This window comes from Saccostrea cucullata, unplaced genomic scaffold, assembly GCF_032062105.1.
Source record: "Saccostrea cucullata isolate Sc308-1 unplaced genomic scaffold, CSIRO_AGI_Scuc_v1 ctg11222, whole genome shotgun sequence".
In the NCBI taxonomy this organism is placed as follows: Eukaryota; Metazoa; Mollusca; class Bivalvia; order Ostreida; family Ostreidae; genus Saccostrea; species Saccostrea cuccullata.
In genome coordinates, this window is record NW_026923322.1 from 3,071 (window position 1) to 20,301 (window position 17,231).

The 17,231-nt window shown below is 33.1% G+C and overlaps 1 protein-coding gene across 3 annotated transcripts; it reads left to right on the forward strand.

Moving 5' to 3' along the window:
• Positions 1 to 769: 769 nt before the first annotated feature.
• LOC134263730 (low-density lipoprotein receptor-related protein 6-like) lies at positions 770 to 16,862 on the forward strand. Of its 3 annotated transcripts, XM_062746112.1 has the most exons (20): positions 770 to 1,226; positions 1,502 to 1,763; positions 1,951 to 2,095; positions 4,294 to 4,404; positions 4,721 to 4,969; positions 5,542 to 5,698; positions 7,097 to 7,237; positions 7,604 to 7,712; positions 8,887 to 9,034; positions 9,473 to 9,592; positions 10,078 to 10,314; positions 11,602 to 11,788; positions 12,073 to 12,194; positions 13,092 to 13,242; positions 13,577 to 13,695; positions 14,224 to 14,352; positions 14,687 to 14,866; positions 15,912 to 15,962; positions 16,122 to 16,284; positions 16,697 to 16,862. In XM_062746112.1, exons 1-20 carry the CDS (start codon positions 814 to 816, stop codon positions 16,860 to 16,862), a joined length of 3,360 nt encoding a protein of 1,119 aa, XP_062602096.1. In that variant the 5' UTR covers positions 770 to 813. The 3 variants fall into 3 exon arrangements, with proteins under 3 accessions (XP_062602096.1, XP_062602097.1, XP_062602098.1); XM_062746113.1 differs by lacking the exon at positions 15,912 to 15,962; XM_062746114.1 differs by lacking the exons at positions 14,687 to 14,866; positions 15,912 to 15,962.
• Positions 16,863 to 17,231: the final 369 nt, after the last annotated feature.

The window sequence follows — 17,231 nt, forward strand, 5'->3', positions numbered from 1 at the left end:
GACTGCTGAAATTCTTGTTTCATCAACTTGTTTATCAATAATTTACCTCGTATAAGAGATAGTTCATACGTAGAGCAAAATTGCTTGAAATTTTTAAGTATCTACAACTGATTCATACCACTTCTTGAATATATTGTTGCACAGTACTCTTGAAGTTTTTCCTTCACTACTGTTAATATCTTAGCTAGGAGTAAAGAAAGAGGCTATGTTGAACATTTACTGGAACCCACTATGTATCTTTGTAAGGATTCTTGTGAAGTATCGGAATCCAATATATGTATGGTAGTTCAAATTTGTTTTGGTCCTTTGGGGTATTAAAAATATTCAAAAACTAACATATGTTTTTTGAAGAATTTCTTCCTTAGAAAGGGAATGTTGCATTGAAGGCAAATGCAAAAGTCGTCTCTTTTTCATTTAGATTTTGATAAGTTTCCCTTTATACGAATACAAAAATGTGCGTGTTAATAACGGTACACTATTGGTACCTAATTAGAATTCTGGCAGATTGTTGGAAAACTTGATCTCCAAAAACTACATAAATATTGTCAGTCAGAAACTCAATCATTTTGTAATATTAGATTTAGAGTACTTATGTGTTCACTCAGTTGTTTTAACAAAATAGATTTTGCAAATGACCAATAACGAGGTAAGTACAATTACAAATTACATTAAAAAGACAGTTTAGGACATTAAAGCAGTCCAGGACAATTACTGTCATACTGTTTACTAACTGAATTGTAAATTATTACCAGGTTTATTTTTTCAGGTTTAGTTGTGTCAGATTTACCAAGCTCTTCATGGTATAATGGAGGAATGACCACATTTGAAGGCTACATCAACCAGTTCTCCAAAAACCAAAAACCCCAAGAACACACAATGGCATTTAGATTTTACGACTTTGAAATAATGAGCATGGAGTGGGACGGAAACAACACGTTATATTTCATGGAGGGTTTATCTAAAGCTATTTTCAAACTAGAATATTTTAATATATGGATGAACCATTCCCTCTTTGGATGGGTGTATGAGGTCCACGGCGGGATATCTTATACTATATCCAGTAGAATAGCTTTTGATCACGTAGCGAGGAATATGTATTGGACAGATGCGTTATATAACTGGATAGCTGTGCAGCCAGTGGACGCTAATGATAATTCTGTGTATAAGGTTCTTATAAGTGAGCAACTTTCAACACCTGGGGCCATTGCAGTGGATCCGAACAATGGGTTAGTTATTCATTACTCTTGCCAAACTTAAGTAATAAGTAAAAGTGTATGTGATGTATTTTTTGGATATAATTTTTATTATCCTTTGACATACAAAAAACGTGTACATGGTATTCTAAAAGTCGATACACTCTGTTATATATAATTTTAATACGACGTGTTTAATTTACTCTTTTCTGATAGTGCGAATGCTTATCGCACAAACACACAAACGACAAAAACAAGAATAATGTTAAAAGAACATGCTTTTAAAGTAACTATGTCTTTGTTTTCAGATATCTGTTTTGGTCAAATAATGAAGCAACTGCCTTCATAGAACGTTCCGACTTGTCTGGAAAGAACAGACAGATAATAGTTAGGAACCTTCTATGGGTTCCTGATATGAAATGTGACCCTGATCCCACCCAAAGGACTTTATACTGGGCAGACAATTATAGGAATACACTGGAAAGCAGTGACTACAATGGCGGGAATCGGAAAGTTATCTACCGTTCGAGGAACATCAATTTATTCATCACGAATATTGTAGTGTACAGGGTATGTGTTTTGAAATTCATTGTTTGTATGTTGTTTAACGTCCCTCTTGAGAATTTTTCACTCATATGGAGACGACAAAATTCAGTCTAGAAATTCTAGCATCTCAAATTTTCGTCCATGAACAGATTTATCCGTGAAGGAGATAAACGACGTTTCTATCATTAATCTTTTTTATATCAATTATCAGAATGTGATTTGTGCCACTGAGTACGACGATGAGTTGGTCTTCTGTGTTGGGATTGAGACAAATCAGGAGACGTGGAGAAATGAATTCACCTGGGAAGTTCCCTGGGGGCTGACGGCACTCACAGACAAAACGACCACCTCTACAAGTAAGCACCACATTACTGTGAATGTATATATCTTTTTCCATTCAAACACATTCATGGTCAAATACATTTTATGATGGTGGAAGCTTTAACTACATTTTATTGCGACCAATTACAACTCAGAATCGGATTATAACTGTAACGATGTATATATATGAATTCATGGTTAAGGCCAACTGACATTAAAAATCTTCCGTTATGGGTTTCACAGTGAAGAGTTAATTAACCCTGAATTTCAGGAAGAATTGTAAAAGCAATATATAAATTTACTTTTCTTTCATTCTATATATTTCCACTTTTAAAATAATTTCCTTTATTTGGGAAACAATAATCTCGAAACTTATACATTTAAATTAATAATCTACTGAAGTTAAGGTTTGCACGCTATATCTTTGAAGCTAACGAATTGACCAGCTGTTAACTTAAGAATGACGTTTACTCAGGTTTCAGGGGACAGGAAGAAAATGTTATAAAGTGCAATATGTTAAATTAAGCTATAGGTATACAATGTGCGATTAGCCCCTTCACGGTAACTGCATTACTACACTTTTTTCAGGGCAAAATAATAACGTTTGGTGATGCTTTTGTTGAGAGATAATTAAATGACGTAAATTTAACAATTACTTTTACGTCATATTTCATTACACTATATCATTTTGCCCTGCAAAAGAGCACCGCAGTTACCGTGAAACGATCCATAGGGTATTTAGCTCACCTGAGCCGAAGGCTCAAGTGAGCTTTTCTGATCACATTTTGTCCGTCGTCCGTCCGTCCGTCAGTCTGTCTGTCCGTCTGTCTGTCTGTCTGTCCGTGCGTCTGTAAACTTTTCACATTTTCGACTTCTTCTCAAGAACCACTGGGTCAATTTTGACCAAACTTAGTACAAAGCATCCTTGGGTGAAGGGAAATTTAAATTGTTAAAATGAAGGGCCAAGTCCCCTCACAAGGGGATTGATTGATTGATTGTATGTTGTTTAACGTCCCTCTTGAGAATTTTTCACTCATATGGAGACGCCACCACTTGCCGGTGGAGGGCTACAAATTTTGTCCTATGCTCGGCACTCAGGGCCTTTGAGCAGTGAGGGGTCTTTTTCGTGCCAGCACCCACTACGACACGGGGCCTCGGTGTATACAGTCTCATCCGAAGGACCGGCCTCCACGTCCCGCAGTGGGATTCGAACCCGCGACGTAAGGATTGACTTCTTACTTCGTGACTCTAGAGCAGACGCTCTTACCACTGCGCCACGCGGGCGACTCCTCACAAGGGGAGATAATCAAGAAAAGACAAAAATAGGGTGGGGTCATTAAAAAATCTTCTTCTCAAGAACCACTGCACCAATAAGGCTGAAACTTATGTGGAAGCACCCTGGGATAGTGTAGATTCTAAATTGTTCAAATCATGACCCCCGGGGGTTGGGCGGGGCCACAATGGGGAATCAAAGTTTTACATAGAAATATATAGGAAAAATCTTTCAAAATCTTCTCCTCAAGAGCCACTGGTCCAGAAAAACTGAAACTTATGTGGAAGCATCCTGGGGTAGTTTAGAATCTAAATTGTTCAAATCATGACCCCCCGGGGGTAGGGCGGGGCCATAATGGGGAATCAAAGTTTTACATAGAAATATATAGGAAAAATCTTTGAAAATCTTCTCAAGAACCACTGGACCAGAAAAGCTGAAACTTATGTGGAAGCACCCTTGGGTAGTGTAGAATCTAAATTGTTCAAATCATGACCCCCGGGGGTAGGGCGGGGCCACAATGGGGAATCAAAATTTTACATAGGAATATATAGGAAAAATCTTCGAAAATCTTCTTCTCAAGAACCACTGGACCAGAAAAGCTGAAACTTATGTGGAAGCATCCTGGGTAGTGTAGATTTCAAATTGTGTAAATTATGATCATTGGGGTAGGGTGGGGTCACAATATGTATTACAAGGGGGAAATCTGGTAAAGAACAATATGACAAAAGATTCTCAGGTGAGCGATGTGGCCCATGGGCCTCTTGTTTGTTCTTATTAGCGGAATATTTTGTGAGTAAACTTCATCCTTAAGTAATTTTTTTACTAAACCAATTTATTAAAAATATATTTATCATTCATTGATGTAATTACACTGTGAAGGACATGCAGCTGAATGCGTTACCTGCAAATGAAGTTGTTTTTTTGGGGGGACTTTTTAAAACCATATTGTTCTATACGTAGACCCATGCCAAAACGAAGGCTGTGAGCACATCTGTACAAACTCAGCCAGCGGAGCCGTCTGTCATTGTAAAGAAGGATATACTCTAAATCCAGACAACAAATCTTGTAATGGTAATGTATCCTATGCCAAATACTGTGAAATCGCAAATTTTCGTAGGTGTTTAATTTCCGTTGTTTTCGAGGTATGACGAGACTCACGAATTCATGCCCACCACGAAGTGTAAAATGTTACATACATATGTACTCATTAATTCTTGATCCACGAATTCAAATCCCCACAAACAGAGAGATTTTCCGAAAACCACAAAAATCTGACCCCACGGAAATATGTGATTTTACAGTATACAAATAAATGTTTTCATCAATTGTTAATAATTAAATGATATGTTTTCCCATAAATGTAACATTTTTCTCTTATGTATTCCAGCATCCCATTCAGCGCACGGCAAAGCGATAATATTTTCCAGCCAGAACTTACTGTGCTCATTGGATGCCCGAATAATCACGTATCTAACTCCAAATGTTTCCTGTTTCTTAACTTGGGACAAAACCATAACACACATAGCCGTGGCAGCTAATGACTCCAAAGTTATATTTGCCGCTGGAGACGAAATCGTGTTGTATGATTTAGTGACCAATCAAAACATGTCTTTGGCTTCCACTGGAAATGTTTCTGGTACGTTCTTATAATAGCTCAGTTAAATTAGTCTGTGATCACAAATAACATTTCCCTATATTAGCTCAGTTAAATTAGTCAGTGATCACAAATAACATTTCCTTATAATAGCTCAGTTAAATTAGTCTGTGATCACAAATAACATTTCGTTAAATACCGGCGATGTTGGGAAAGAAATTAAGAAAAGACACAAAGAACTTAATGATGTTTATCTTTTTCCTTTTATATATACTAGATATCATTTTGCAAATATTGAAATTTAAAGTTGTTTGGGTCTTCTGTTTCAGTTGCACAATCTTATGGTGATTCTCTTCTGTTTCTTTTTAATTTTTAAATTTTTTAACTCCTGGACATTCATGCACATTGTTGCCTTGATTATTATAAGCAGTTGTTTATATACTTGTTTGTTTGTTGTTTATCTCTTCTTTATCTTGAACATCAAGCAAACGACACTTTCTACAAATCACTTGAGAGTTGTGGATATGGATCATCTGGCTTTATCAAGACAAACTCCCCAGTTCAGATGTCTTTCTCCTTTCATTGCCTTTGAAATTAATATTTCTTTCCTTTAGGATTGGTCTATTCGTGGATTGGCGATGACATATTTTGGTCCGAATCTGATACGGGGAAGATTAAGGTGATGTCACTGAACAGTGACACAAAAACCGACTACACAATCTTTACAAGACTTAGCAGTCCCCGGGATTTAGCTATTGATCCACACAATAAGTAAATAATTTACGTTCTGCAATTAACAGTTTATACCGTATAAGTGGAAATTGTAGCGAGAGGCAAATTTAGCGATTTCTCCTTAAAAACTGGTAATTTATTTTTAGCGAGAAGTTAACTAAAGATTGCTAACTATAGAGGCTTTTACAAATAAATGAAATTAATTTTTAACGATATTCAATTCTAGCGATCCCGGCAACCTCGGTAATAATGCCAAAATTAAATCCTCGCTAAAATTTCTACTTATACGGTAGTTCATTATTTTTTTTCAATCATTGAATCCAAAATATTATATTGGTAGAGACACAACTAACATGCTATTGGTGTCTATGGTTTTGCTCACTTTTTGCGAGTCTTAAAATGATAGTCGACACACCTTAGGAATTCTGTAATGAAACAGGTGAAGACGGAGAACACATTGATTCGATCTCAAGCATCCACAAAAGACATAAACAAGCGATTAAGTCATTAAACATCCGAAAAAAATCCAAAAGTGGTGCTAGGTGCCCAGGGGGAGCAAGTGTCCCCCTGCTAACCGACTACACCCGCCGTAAGCATTGGTCTTGTAGATATAACACCCACCCATCAGATGAAACGTTTTTATGAAACACCTCAACCAAAATATGACTATGTCTTAGGTTTTTTTTTTAAATTCATTATAGCGACTGTATGATTTACGGAATGTTCATTTTAAACGAGGTTGAAATTTGTACATCAACGTATCTTTCAGTAGCCTGCCATATTGCTATATTGATCGAATTCAGAGCATGCTTGTGAGATTAAGTTTGGAGATATGAATATCATATACAGATGATAATGGTATTTTATTATGTAAGTAAAGAATTTCGATGGAAAGGCATCTTCTTTGTTATAAAATGTAGTTGTTTATTGGCCCTTTTCGTTGTAGTCAGTAAAACACCCAAACATGAAACTGGTGTGAGAGAGTCTTTGGTGTCTTTCATTTCAAATTCACTGAGAATCGGCATATCAATTGAAATAACCACTGTTAAATTAAGCTTTAAAATGGAAATAGGTAGAAATTCCATTTCTTCTTATTGAAGGATATGGAAATAACGAACAGTATTTAATATCAAAGTCCATGAAACAATACAAAATAGGAGCAGAGCAAACACGGACCTCCGAAACGTCAGGGTGGGATTCTAATATAACATCCCTGCTATTATATTTTATTACTTTTATATGTATGCTCATAGTGACTGACTAAGAAAGCAAGTTATTTAAAAAAAATCATATTAGAACAAAATGTTAGAATCAGAGAAGGCGTAACATTTAATAGTTTTCAATTCAATTTTTCCTTTGTTTTTTTTTAAAGAAAAAACATTTGCGTAAGCAGCGAATTACATTTTGTGTACAACATGTTTTTATTTTTTTTTTCAGTAAACTTTATTGGATATCATTTGACGCCAATTCTATGCTGCAAATTGAATCTGGAAATCTAATTGGAGGACAACGAGCAACGAAACAGACTCATCTTTACTCCAACCCTTCGGGTCTGTTCTACGATGTTAAACTTAATATGTAAGCCATGATTGTCAATTGTCATATAATCTTTTGGTTGTGACGGTGGGAGGATTTTGTTTTCGACAAATTCTTCGTCTTAGTCGTATGACTTAATATGAAAAATTAAGGACATCTTTATTTGAAAAAATAAAGCAGGATACATATTTGAAGTTAAAAACTAAGAATTTTTCACAATAACATAATCTTACAAACATAGAAATATATAAAAATAATTTATGTGAAACGTTTATTAAAGACATAAGCGTCATTTCTGCAACAAAAAGCTTCATCCCCTTACTCCACTGCGAGTAATGAATAATTTTTTGTAGCAACGGTGAATTAGTTGAGAATAAGTTATCTACATATGATTATCTTCATCCACAGATTATTTTGGATAAGCAATAAGAGATTAACATATCTGAGTGAAAATAATAAATTCCACACCCCAACCGCACATTTATTGGGACCAGACACAATGCTACTGATTTACAATGTAAGTAACACTATCAAACCTGAATTTTGAAATTGAATGAATAATTAATGTTTTATTCGTCACTGCTGATAAAACATACAACATGATTTATTAATATCGTTGATGTTTGTTGTTTAATGTGCATAAAAATACCGAGTTTGATGGTAGCACAGAGATAGCAAGTGTATTACTAGCAATGTTATAAGAATTAGAGAAAATGGCTTTTTTCAACATTTATTTCCCAGACCGACAACATTGAGCAGGTGATATGTAGGGCAACTACACATAATTATACATTCAATACAATGAACAGGTATATCAATAAAGCTGTATTGAAAATAAATAAAATGATACTTATATGTTTATATCAATATGATATCACTTTTGGTGAGAATGTTACAAATGACTATTTTTAATCGAAGGATCTCGAATGACTGCAAGTGAAACTTTCAGTGAGTGAGAGATACTCTCTAAAGCCACAACGAAACGTTTTTTTACACATTCGCTCGCATTGGCCTCATAGCAGTGGGACTTTCACTGAGTAGGAGATACTCCCTGAAAGGCCATGTTTATCCGTTAACGACTAAGCGTTTTTTATACATTCGCTCGCATTGTCATCATTCAACATATCATAAAAACACAGTGCATTACTTTTGATATGTTTTTAAGTAACGTCAAAACATCAGAAATCGTACGGAAAAAAGATCTTATATATCATACACCTGATCCCACCTCTGATGTTTTTGGGGTCCGTGTTTGCTCTGTTCCTGTTTTGTATTGTTTATGGATTTTTATCTTGAATGCTGTTCGTTATCTTCATATGTTTCATAAGCAATATCTTGGAATCTACAAATTAATACGTTAATTCAATATTCTTAATTCTTCTTGAAAAAGTTGCGATAACTTAGACAAGATACATAAAGAAAAAAATGAAAGAATGTTAGGATTTCATACATTTGTGAATCATGTCTATAGATTAAAGGAATTCCTAATAGTTTTTGGTTTATTAACATGACAGCAAAGTTATCAGAAAAAGTCTATAATTTTAATGCAAGCATGGCGATTAAATAAATTCAGTCTCTGATTACTGTAATTTAGATGCCACTTGGAATGCACTTTATGAGCATCATTCCATTTCCTGCAGGATCAAAGAATCTCAGTTAATCAAATCAAATTTTTCTTTATCCTATTGTAGGATTATTCCATCAGCACCAAAGGGAATAACTCTTTCAGAGTTTATAATTTGTACCACGAAGATGATGTAAATTATCCAATTGTACGCGGTATCCGGGAAATAACTGCCATATCTATAATGGACTCAACATTGCAACCAAAGGAAGAAAGTAAGATATGTAAAATGAGTTTAATTTTAATCAACAGTTTATATAAAAATATCTTGAAGAAAATGGAATATCGGTATCTAATGTGAACAGAACATCAAAAACAATATTGTCGATTGCATAGGATACTCTGAAAAACTTTAATTCTGGGATTCATTGAAAAGCATTTTGATCTTTTGTCAAGGTAATTACACATATTTATGATAACAATAAAAGTTAAAATTTGCCCCCTCTCTTACCTTACGGATTCCAAGGTAATGACCAACACACAATTTTTTGTGATGGACAAGAATAAGTTGTAAACCTTACCAAAATATATGTTGATAGCAAACATGCATGTTTTTTGAAATTCAAAAACAACCTTTTCACCTTCGAGCATTTTAAAAGAAAAAAATAGTTTACATTTAAATAATAATGACTGTTTACTTTTCTTAATGATAGACAAATGTGACGTAAGCAATGGAGGATGCGAACAGATCTGTGTACCATCAGGATCCGATGCCGTCTGTGAATGTGGATTTGGTTTTGTGCTTCAAGAGGATAAGCACAACTGCACAACAAGTACGTCTTCATACAGCAGTTAACAGCAAAACAAACAAGTCAGGATATTCTAAAGATAGAATTACTTTAAAGCTCGATTAGTGCAATATTCTGCATATTTTACTGTTTCAGCAATAAAGAGAAATAATTTAATGAAATGCTGTGAATCATGATTTATTCCTGACAACATCATTTTGCTTAATTACGCGAGACCATTTGTTCGAGATTTTTTTTTCTTGCGTTTATTTGTATAAGTTCAGACTATATATAGCAAAAGAAAACATGACTAAATCAACGAATATTATAGCAGACTGATTAAAAACAAATGACAATCTCGCGAAAATAAGGAATTGCGAATATTAAGTGATCTACAGTAAAATTTATTAACTATAATAAACAATAAAAGAAAAAGAAAAAAATAGAGAATATAGAATACTTATCAATAAAATGTCAATTTCACCCGTTATATTTCAAACGCTACCTCAGTTTTTGATCATTCATTATAGGAGCATTAGTTGATAATTTTGCTGTTGCTGTGGACTTTAACCATGGAATGATATACCAGATATCCCTGAATGACAACCCACCACTTAAGGCGGTGTCCGCACTGGACATTCCTCAACCGGCCGACCCCCTCGCCGCTGTTTACTACAATAACAGTGTGTTCTGGTCAGACTATATGGATGATCAAATTCTAAAAACCAAACTGAACAGTAACATCACGGAAATCGTGTACTCACCGGGTGAGGTTATACATTAAGGCAGTGTCTATATTCTAGGCATTTTATTTTTTAAAAAAAACTAGCATAGTGTTAACAGAGTTAAACGAGAATTTGCAAATTTTGATCAGTGCATCCCTAACAAAAAATACTATAGTAAACTTAAGTTAAAGTTTTGACCATAGTTAATCAAAGTTCCAAAGTTTTAACCATAGTAATTAAATCAAAGTTCCAAAGTTTTCAATATAGTAAATCAAAGTTCCAAAGTTTTCTCTATAATAACATGAGTAAATCAAAGTTTCAACGTGTTTTTTTTTATTATTTTAACATCATCCTGTGTATTTTTGTTTATTTTTTTATTATTCAGCCGTTTTAAGCGGTTGGATATGGAGTTGGTTGGGGCTCGTTTTTGCTGTACATCTTAATTTAAAAATGAAAAGTCGTTAATTCAAAATTATTTTTTTAAGCAAAAAAATGTTGACTGTAGTTGATGAAGCAGATATTCTGATTCTGAAAAAACATACATTTTATTTTCTAATATATTATTTTTTTCTCCATAAATGAGACTTACCTTACATCTGCATAACATAAAATTAAATAGATTTTAAAGATTTTTTGGCACGAGACAACCTTTACATTAAAATTCATTTCTTATACCTTGTTTTCTTAGGGAAAGGATCATATTTTTGAGTTTTTATTAATTTTAACCTTGAAATATCATAAAATATAAAGAATGGGGAAAAAAACTTAGCACTTATTAAAAGTTTCAAAGTTTTTAAGGAAATCAAAGTTTTAAAGTTTTCACTATTGTAAATCAAAGTTCCAAAGTTTTCATCATAGTAAATCAAAGTTCCAAAGTTTTCCCCATAGTAAATCAAAAAATTCATTTCTTATACCTTGTTTTCTTAGGGAAAGGATCAGATTTTTGAGTTTTTATTAATTTTAACCTTGAAATATCATAAAATATAAAGAATGGGAAAAAAAACTTAGCACTTATTAAAAGTTTCAAAGTTTTTAAGGAAATCAAAGTTTTAAAGTTTTCACTATTGTAAATCAAACTTCCAAAGTTTTTATCATAGTAAATCAAAGTTCCAAAGTTTTCCCCAAAGTAAATCAAAGTTCCAAAGTTTTCCCCATAGTAAATCAAAGTTCCAAAGTTTTTACTTTGATACTATAGTTAACTATAGTTAAATATATTTACTATAGTTTACTATAGTATTTTTGTTAGGGATTAGGCAATTAGATTAGCATTTATTACATGGGTTGTCGTCATTACTAGGTATTTTAATAAAGACATCTTATTTTTTTCAGCTAATTACATTGTATACAGCCTTGCTGTGGACCATTCCACAGGGAACATTTACTACACGGGTTACCCTTATACGTGGACTATTGCATACTCACGTATTGGTGTGGTCCATTATAAGTCTCACAGACATAAAACCATCCTCAACAGGATCGAGAAAGCCTATAGTCTGGCTCTTCATCCTGCCAAAGGGTAATTCATCTTCTTCCTATTTAATTTAAAAAATGAAATGTATAGAGATAACGTAATTTTGGGAATGTATCAAACCTGCAATAGATTCACACATTTTCAAACCTCGATATCTCTAAATCGATTGGGCCAAACAACTTTGAAATACCGGTATCTTAAGTGTGAAGATTTTCGAGATGAAGAAAATGATTGGTAATTCTAAGTCAACAACCTTAACTAGTTTATATTTTTTAATAAATGTATCTCAAATGTCTCACATATACAGTTGAAGTTGTTACTTTTTACAGATATGTTTTCTGGATAGACGGGGAAGGATCAGTCGGGAGAGCTAATATGGATGGCACCAACCCACTTTTACTCGTAGCTTATGGCATGATAGCACCGAATTCCATCACAGTAGATTATACAGGTTCGGAATTTATAATTTTATTTCTTTAAAAATCAAAAGTGAATTTGTCAATGAACAATGATTATTTTCTTATGATATTTTACTTGAATATTGTTTGTCCTCTTTATATATTTGAATTGTTTTAAGATTTTGTTTTAGATTACTGTTCATTATCTTCAGCCTTTTACATTAGTAGAATTATAACCAGCATATAGGGGATATGTCTCCTGCTTGACTCGATAAGCAAGAACACGCTTTACAATTTACATCTGAGTGAATTTTAAAAATGAGGCGAGTTATTGACATATAAGATGATGATAGAAGCAAATTAAACATCTCTGTTTCCTGTGACATTTCACAAATTCTATGATATATACCATTACTGGATTTCTAACCAAATAATTAAGGTTAAATTTTCAGAAAGTAAAAATTATTTACGAATATTTACATTTTCCCACTCACACAGCGGGAGTCCCCGCTCCTAAGGAGATGCTTTCTTCTTCGTGGCAATTGATCCCACTCACCGATTTTTTTTAGAGTTCTTTGGACGCTCTATGCCCAGTTTGTATTGTTTTAATGGAGTTTTTAGCTTGATTACTGTTTGTTATCAATTCAATTTCCGTAAGCATTTTACAATTACAAATTACAATTTTGATTTAACGATTAATTCTTAGCTGGGGTTTTCATTATACAAAATTGGATTTTATATATTAAAGAGTTTCTTTCCCAGTTCAATTTACATTGTATTTATCCACACTATGAACATTTAGCAAATTACTAAGTAGTCTAGTCATACATACAATTTGACACCTTGCTAAAGGATATAAAGCGATAACAAACAATATTTATTAAAAGAAACTTCCTTAAAATATCTATATCCTTAAAATGCTTGATATCCGGTTCTTTTTTTCGTTTCAGATGACAAGGTTTACTATATAGACAATGACAGAATTCATTCTATGAACCTTGATGGCACCAATGTAAAAACGCTTCATGTAAACTCTTTAGCTGGTTTTGCTCACCTTGCTGTTAGTAGAGATTACGTTTATGCTACGGCCACCCATAAACAGTAGGTCTCTTGCAAATCTTCAATTTCTCAGATAAAAAAAAGATATTGATAAAACACGACGCATAAATGACAAAAATCATATAATCCATAGGAAATATGTTTTTTTAAAACAATAATACGTCATTGAAAAAAGTGAGTTCTAAGTGTATAGTTTTTACTCCATACATGATTATACAGTGTATTACTGAGACTAAGAATGAAAAACAACTGTTTTGTGTAGTTTAAAATTAACATGCAGTTGATATAATATCACTCGTTTTAATTTTTACACTTTAACTGTGTGACTATCATACATTGAGACTAGTACAGACTCAAAATAAATGTTTGGTTTTAGAGAAATTATAAAAATAAACAAAGCGTCATCTGTGGTAATGGTAGGATGGATGACACCTGTAGCTGAGTTTGGTCGACTAGAGACAATCAGCATTTACAGACAAACTGATGTACAGTCAGGTAAGTTATAGGCTAGAGACAATCAGTGTGTACAGACAAACTGAAGTACAGTCAGGTAAGTTATAGGCTAGAGACAATCAGTGTGTACAGACAAACTGAATACAGTCAGGTAAGTTATAGGCTAGAGACAATCAGTGTGTACAGGCAAACTGAAGTACAGTCAGGTAAGTTATAGACTAGAGACAATCTGTGTATACAGACAAACTGAAGTTCAGTCAGGTAAGTTATAGACTAGAGACAATCAGTGTGTACAGACAAACTGAAGTACAGTCAGGTAAATTATAGCCAGATACTAGTACTAGGACTATAAGTGTGTACAGACAAACTGTTATACAGTCAGGTAAGTTATAGACTAGAGACGATCACTATATACAGAAAAACTGATATACAGTCAGGTTTGTTATAGACTTAAGACCGCAAAATGATGTACACTCGGCTAAATGGATGTTTTAAAATGTATCTTTAACCAAAATTTATATTTAATTCTAAAATTTAAAATGAATAAAGTTATATGAATTTTATAAACAGTCCATCCAAAATGTTCCGTAAATAACGGACTTTGTAGTACCTTCTGCTTCCCACTACCTAATTCCCGTCGTTCTTGTGGGTGTCCAGATGGTGTAACTCTAATGGAGGATCAAAGGACCTGTAGTGGAGGTATGAATTAAAGGGTCAATTTAATCTAATCAGAAAAAAATCTAAAATTAATCAATTATTCTAAAATTTTGACGCAACAATTGCTTCTTTTTTGAAATCTATCAAAGAAACTTATTTTAAAGCTTCAAGTATATTTCTAACAAAATGTTAAAATTACGTCTACCAAGAACTATATTAATCTGCCTTTAGTTAATTAAGAATAAAGGAAAACGTGAATATTTTCTAATAAAATATACAAATGGCTTCAGTCTATGAGTGTATCAATGAAAAAGAAAACCTTCCTTATAATTATACTGCTTCTGATTTAAATCTAGTTTAATTCGGATTTTTATAGTCCAGATGTGTAAAATGGTAATATTACACGGCCGCTTTACAAGCACGTGCAGTGGGTATGTGAACTCTTCCTGTGACTACGAGTGTTATGCTGGATATGAAAAAGCATTTAGTGGAAAAATAACTTGCAACGAAAACTTTAACTGGATACAACAAAATTCAGTAGACCCCAACAAACTTTGTACGTATATTGACTTAATGATTTCTTATTTTTAGATTTCCTCTCTTACAATTTTTTATACAATGTATATGCTTCATTTCCTCGTAAATGATTGAATGAAATCTTTCTTTAAAAAATATATTTACTTTCTTCATTCTGTGGCATTTAATTGGACACCTTGTAGTAAATAGTAGTGAATGAAAAGTACGGATTTGAAATGCTGTAAAAATAATGAAATGTTCTTCCATAATAGCTGAAACTTAAGTCAGAATATGTCTAATGAACCCTTTTTAATATAATCATTTTATTGCAAATTACTTATCTAGATTAGACTAAAACAATACATTATTTATTTCTATGGTTTTGGATATCAAACTGAAAATAAATGTACACATTTCAGCCTACATCCGTATTCATTTTTTCCCTGACACTTTCCAATTGTATTCATCCATACAATTAAATTAATTTCACTTTCAAAATCGGGTTTTCTCATTTAACCAAATGAATTCTATTTGGAATCGAAATTTTACTTGAAATAATTTTTTTTATGAAAAAAGAATTTTTACACAGAAAATGTGTCTCTTTTTCAGTGTTCTTGAAGGGGATATATTTTTTTTCTTTCAAAAATGTTACCGACACTAATGTGAAAACAATAGTCAAGAGTGTCTAAAGATTACAATCGAAATACCAAATACATGCATTGCAGATATATTCAACTATATGTTATACTGACTGTAATAGAAATAGATCAAAATTACTTATAATTATTACTTATAATCATTAATGTAATACTGTAAAATCACATATTATCGAGGGGTCCAGTTATGGCAGTTTAAGGAAAATAAATCGGTTAATGTTGGGTTTGATTTCGTGGTTGAAGAATTTTTCAGTAGTAATATTTGTGAAAATAAACATTTTGTGGTTGACATAAATTTTTGGGTCTCTTCATACCTTAAAACCAACGACAATTTAACCCCCACGAAAATAGTGATTTCACAGTAGTTGTACTATTTAGCCTCAATTGAAATTAATACGGAGTATAGTTTGCTTTTCCATACCTATATAGGTAAAGCAATACCCACCACCCCTGTGGCCACTACTACTACTGCTACCTCAAGTATGTCATTCCACCAACTAACTCTGCTTTATGTATATATAAATGAGATACATAAATAGCATATATGTTATGAAGTGGTTAAAATTGAGCTATTTGATAAAACTTACCTGTATGAAACAAATAGAAAGGAATTAAGAACCACCCCTTGTATTCTTCTAGGTATTCCTTCTGGTACTAAATTACCGCCAGGAATTAAACCTGCCGCGCAGACGCAGGACGCGGGAGCTGGCGTCAGTTCTGGGACGTTTGCTGCCGTCATTATCGTCATCATTCTGATATTCATCGTTATCATCGTCGGAATCGTCTACTTCATGTATAGAAGGTATCCCTGAAACATTTTAACATAGTTGCATAATTTTAAAATGTTAAAGTTACTCAGTTCTTACATATATGCTTACAATCTTCTCTGTCATACATTTGTATTTCAATTCATTAGAAAAGTTAACAATTAACTTCAGGTTTATTCTAGCTAAGATCTGATGCACATTACTTAGATCAAGATCATGATTGATCTATAAGATGAATCAAATTGGTTTAAACGACACAATTTTCTGATGATATTTCTAATGATATTGCATTCTCTTTTATGTCACTTTATATGGTGATAATTTAAGTAAATACATACATATAAGAACATATAACAAGACTGTTATCATTTACTTCAGATAATAATTCAGAAGAAATTTTTGATTTTTTTTAAATGCTCAAATATTTATTTTGATATATCCTTTCAGGAGGAACGCTAACATGTTTAGTCATGCAAAGTTTGTCAATTCCCCGAACGTTCCAGATATTTCTGTGAACAATGATGCTCCCGTAGATGACCGGTACACGTCTATCGGCGACATACACCAGCCGACGACGGGTCCAGGCCAGGCCGGGATGGAAAACCCCCTATAAAGTCAGAAACGAGACTCCAGATAAGGATAACGCTACCAATACCATGTCAGAGCAAGGCTTCAAATCAGTTGACATGACAACTTATAAATATTAGAAGGGCTTGTGTTAAGAGTGTTGTTCAAAGCAATATGTGATCACATACATCTCTGTTATGAATATTGATGTATGGTTCTATGATTCCTAATTTTGCATGAGTTATTAATTTTTTTATTCCTGTCATTGAAAATTTACACAACTACGCAGATTTTAGATGTTCATATATTCGCATGTCAATACCTGTTTTCCCTCTTAAAAGCAAATAGGGGCACTATATTCCAAATTCTTTAATGGAGAGATTTTCAGCTCAAATGTCACCATATTTAAGATGAA

Bases quoted from the DNA above. Each gene is read 5' to 3' on its own strand.
- LOC134263730 (XM_062746112.1), top strand. From the start codon at position 814: ATGACCACATTTGAAGGCTACATCAACCAGTTCTCCAAAAACCAAAAA. The intron at 1,227-1,501 runs GTTAGTTATTCA...CTTTGTTTTCAG, and splicing joins GCAGTGGATCCGAACAATGG to ATATCTGTTTTGGTCAAATA. The intron at 5,699-7,096 runs GTAAATAATTTA...TTTTTTTTTCAG, and splicing joins GCTATTGATCCACACAATAA to TAAACTTTATTGGATATCAT.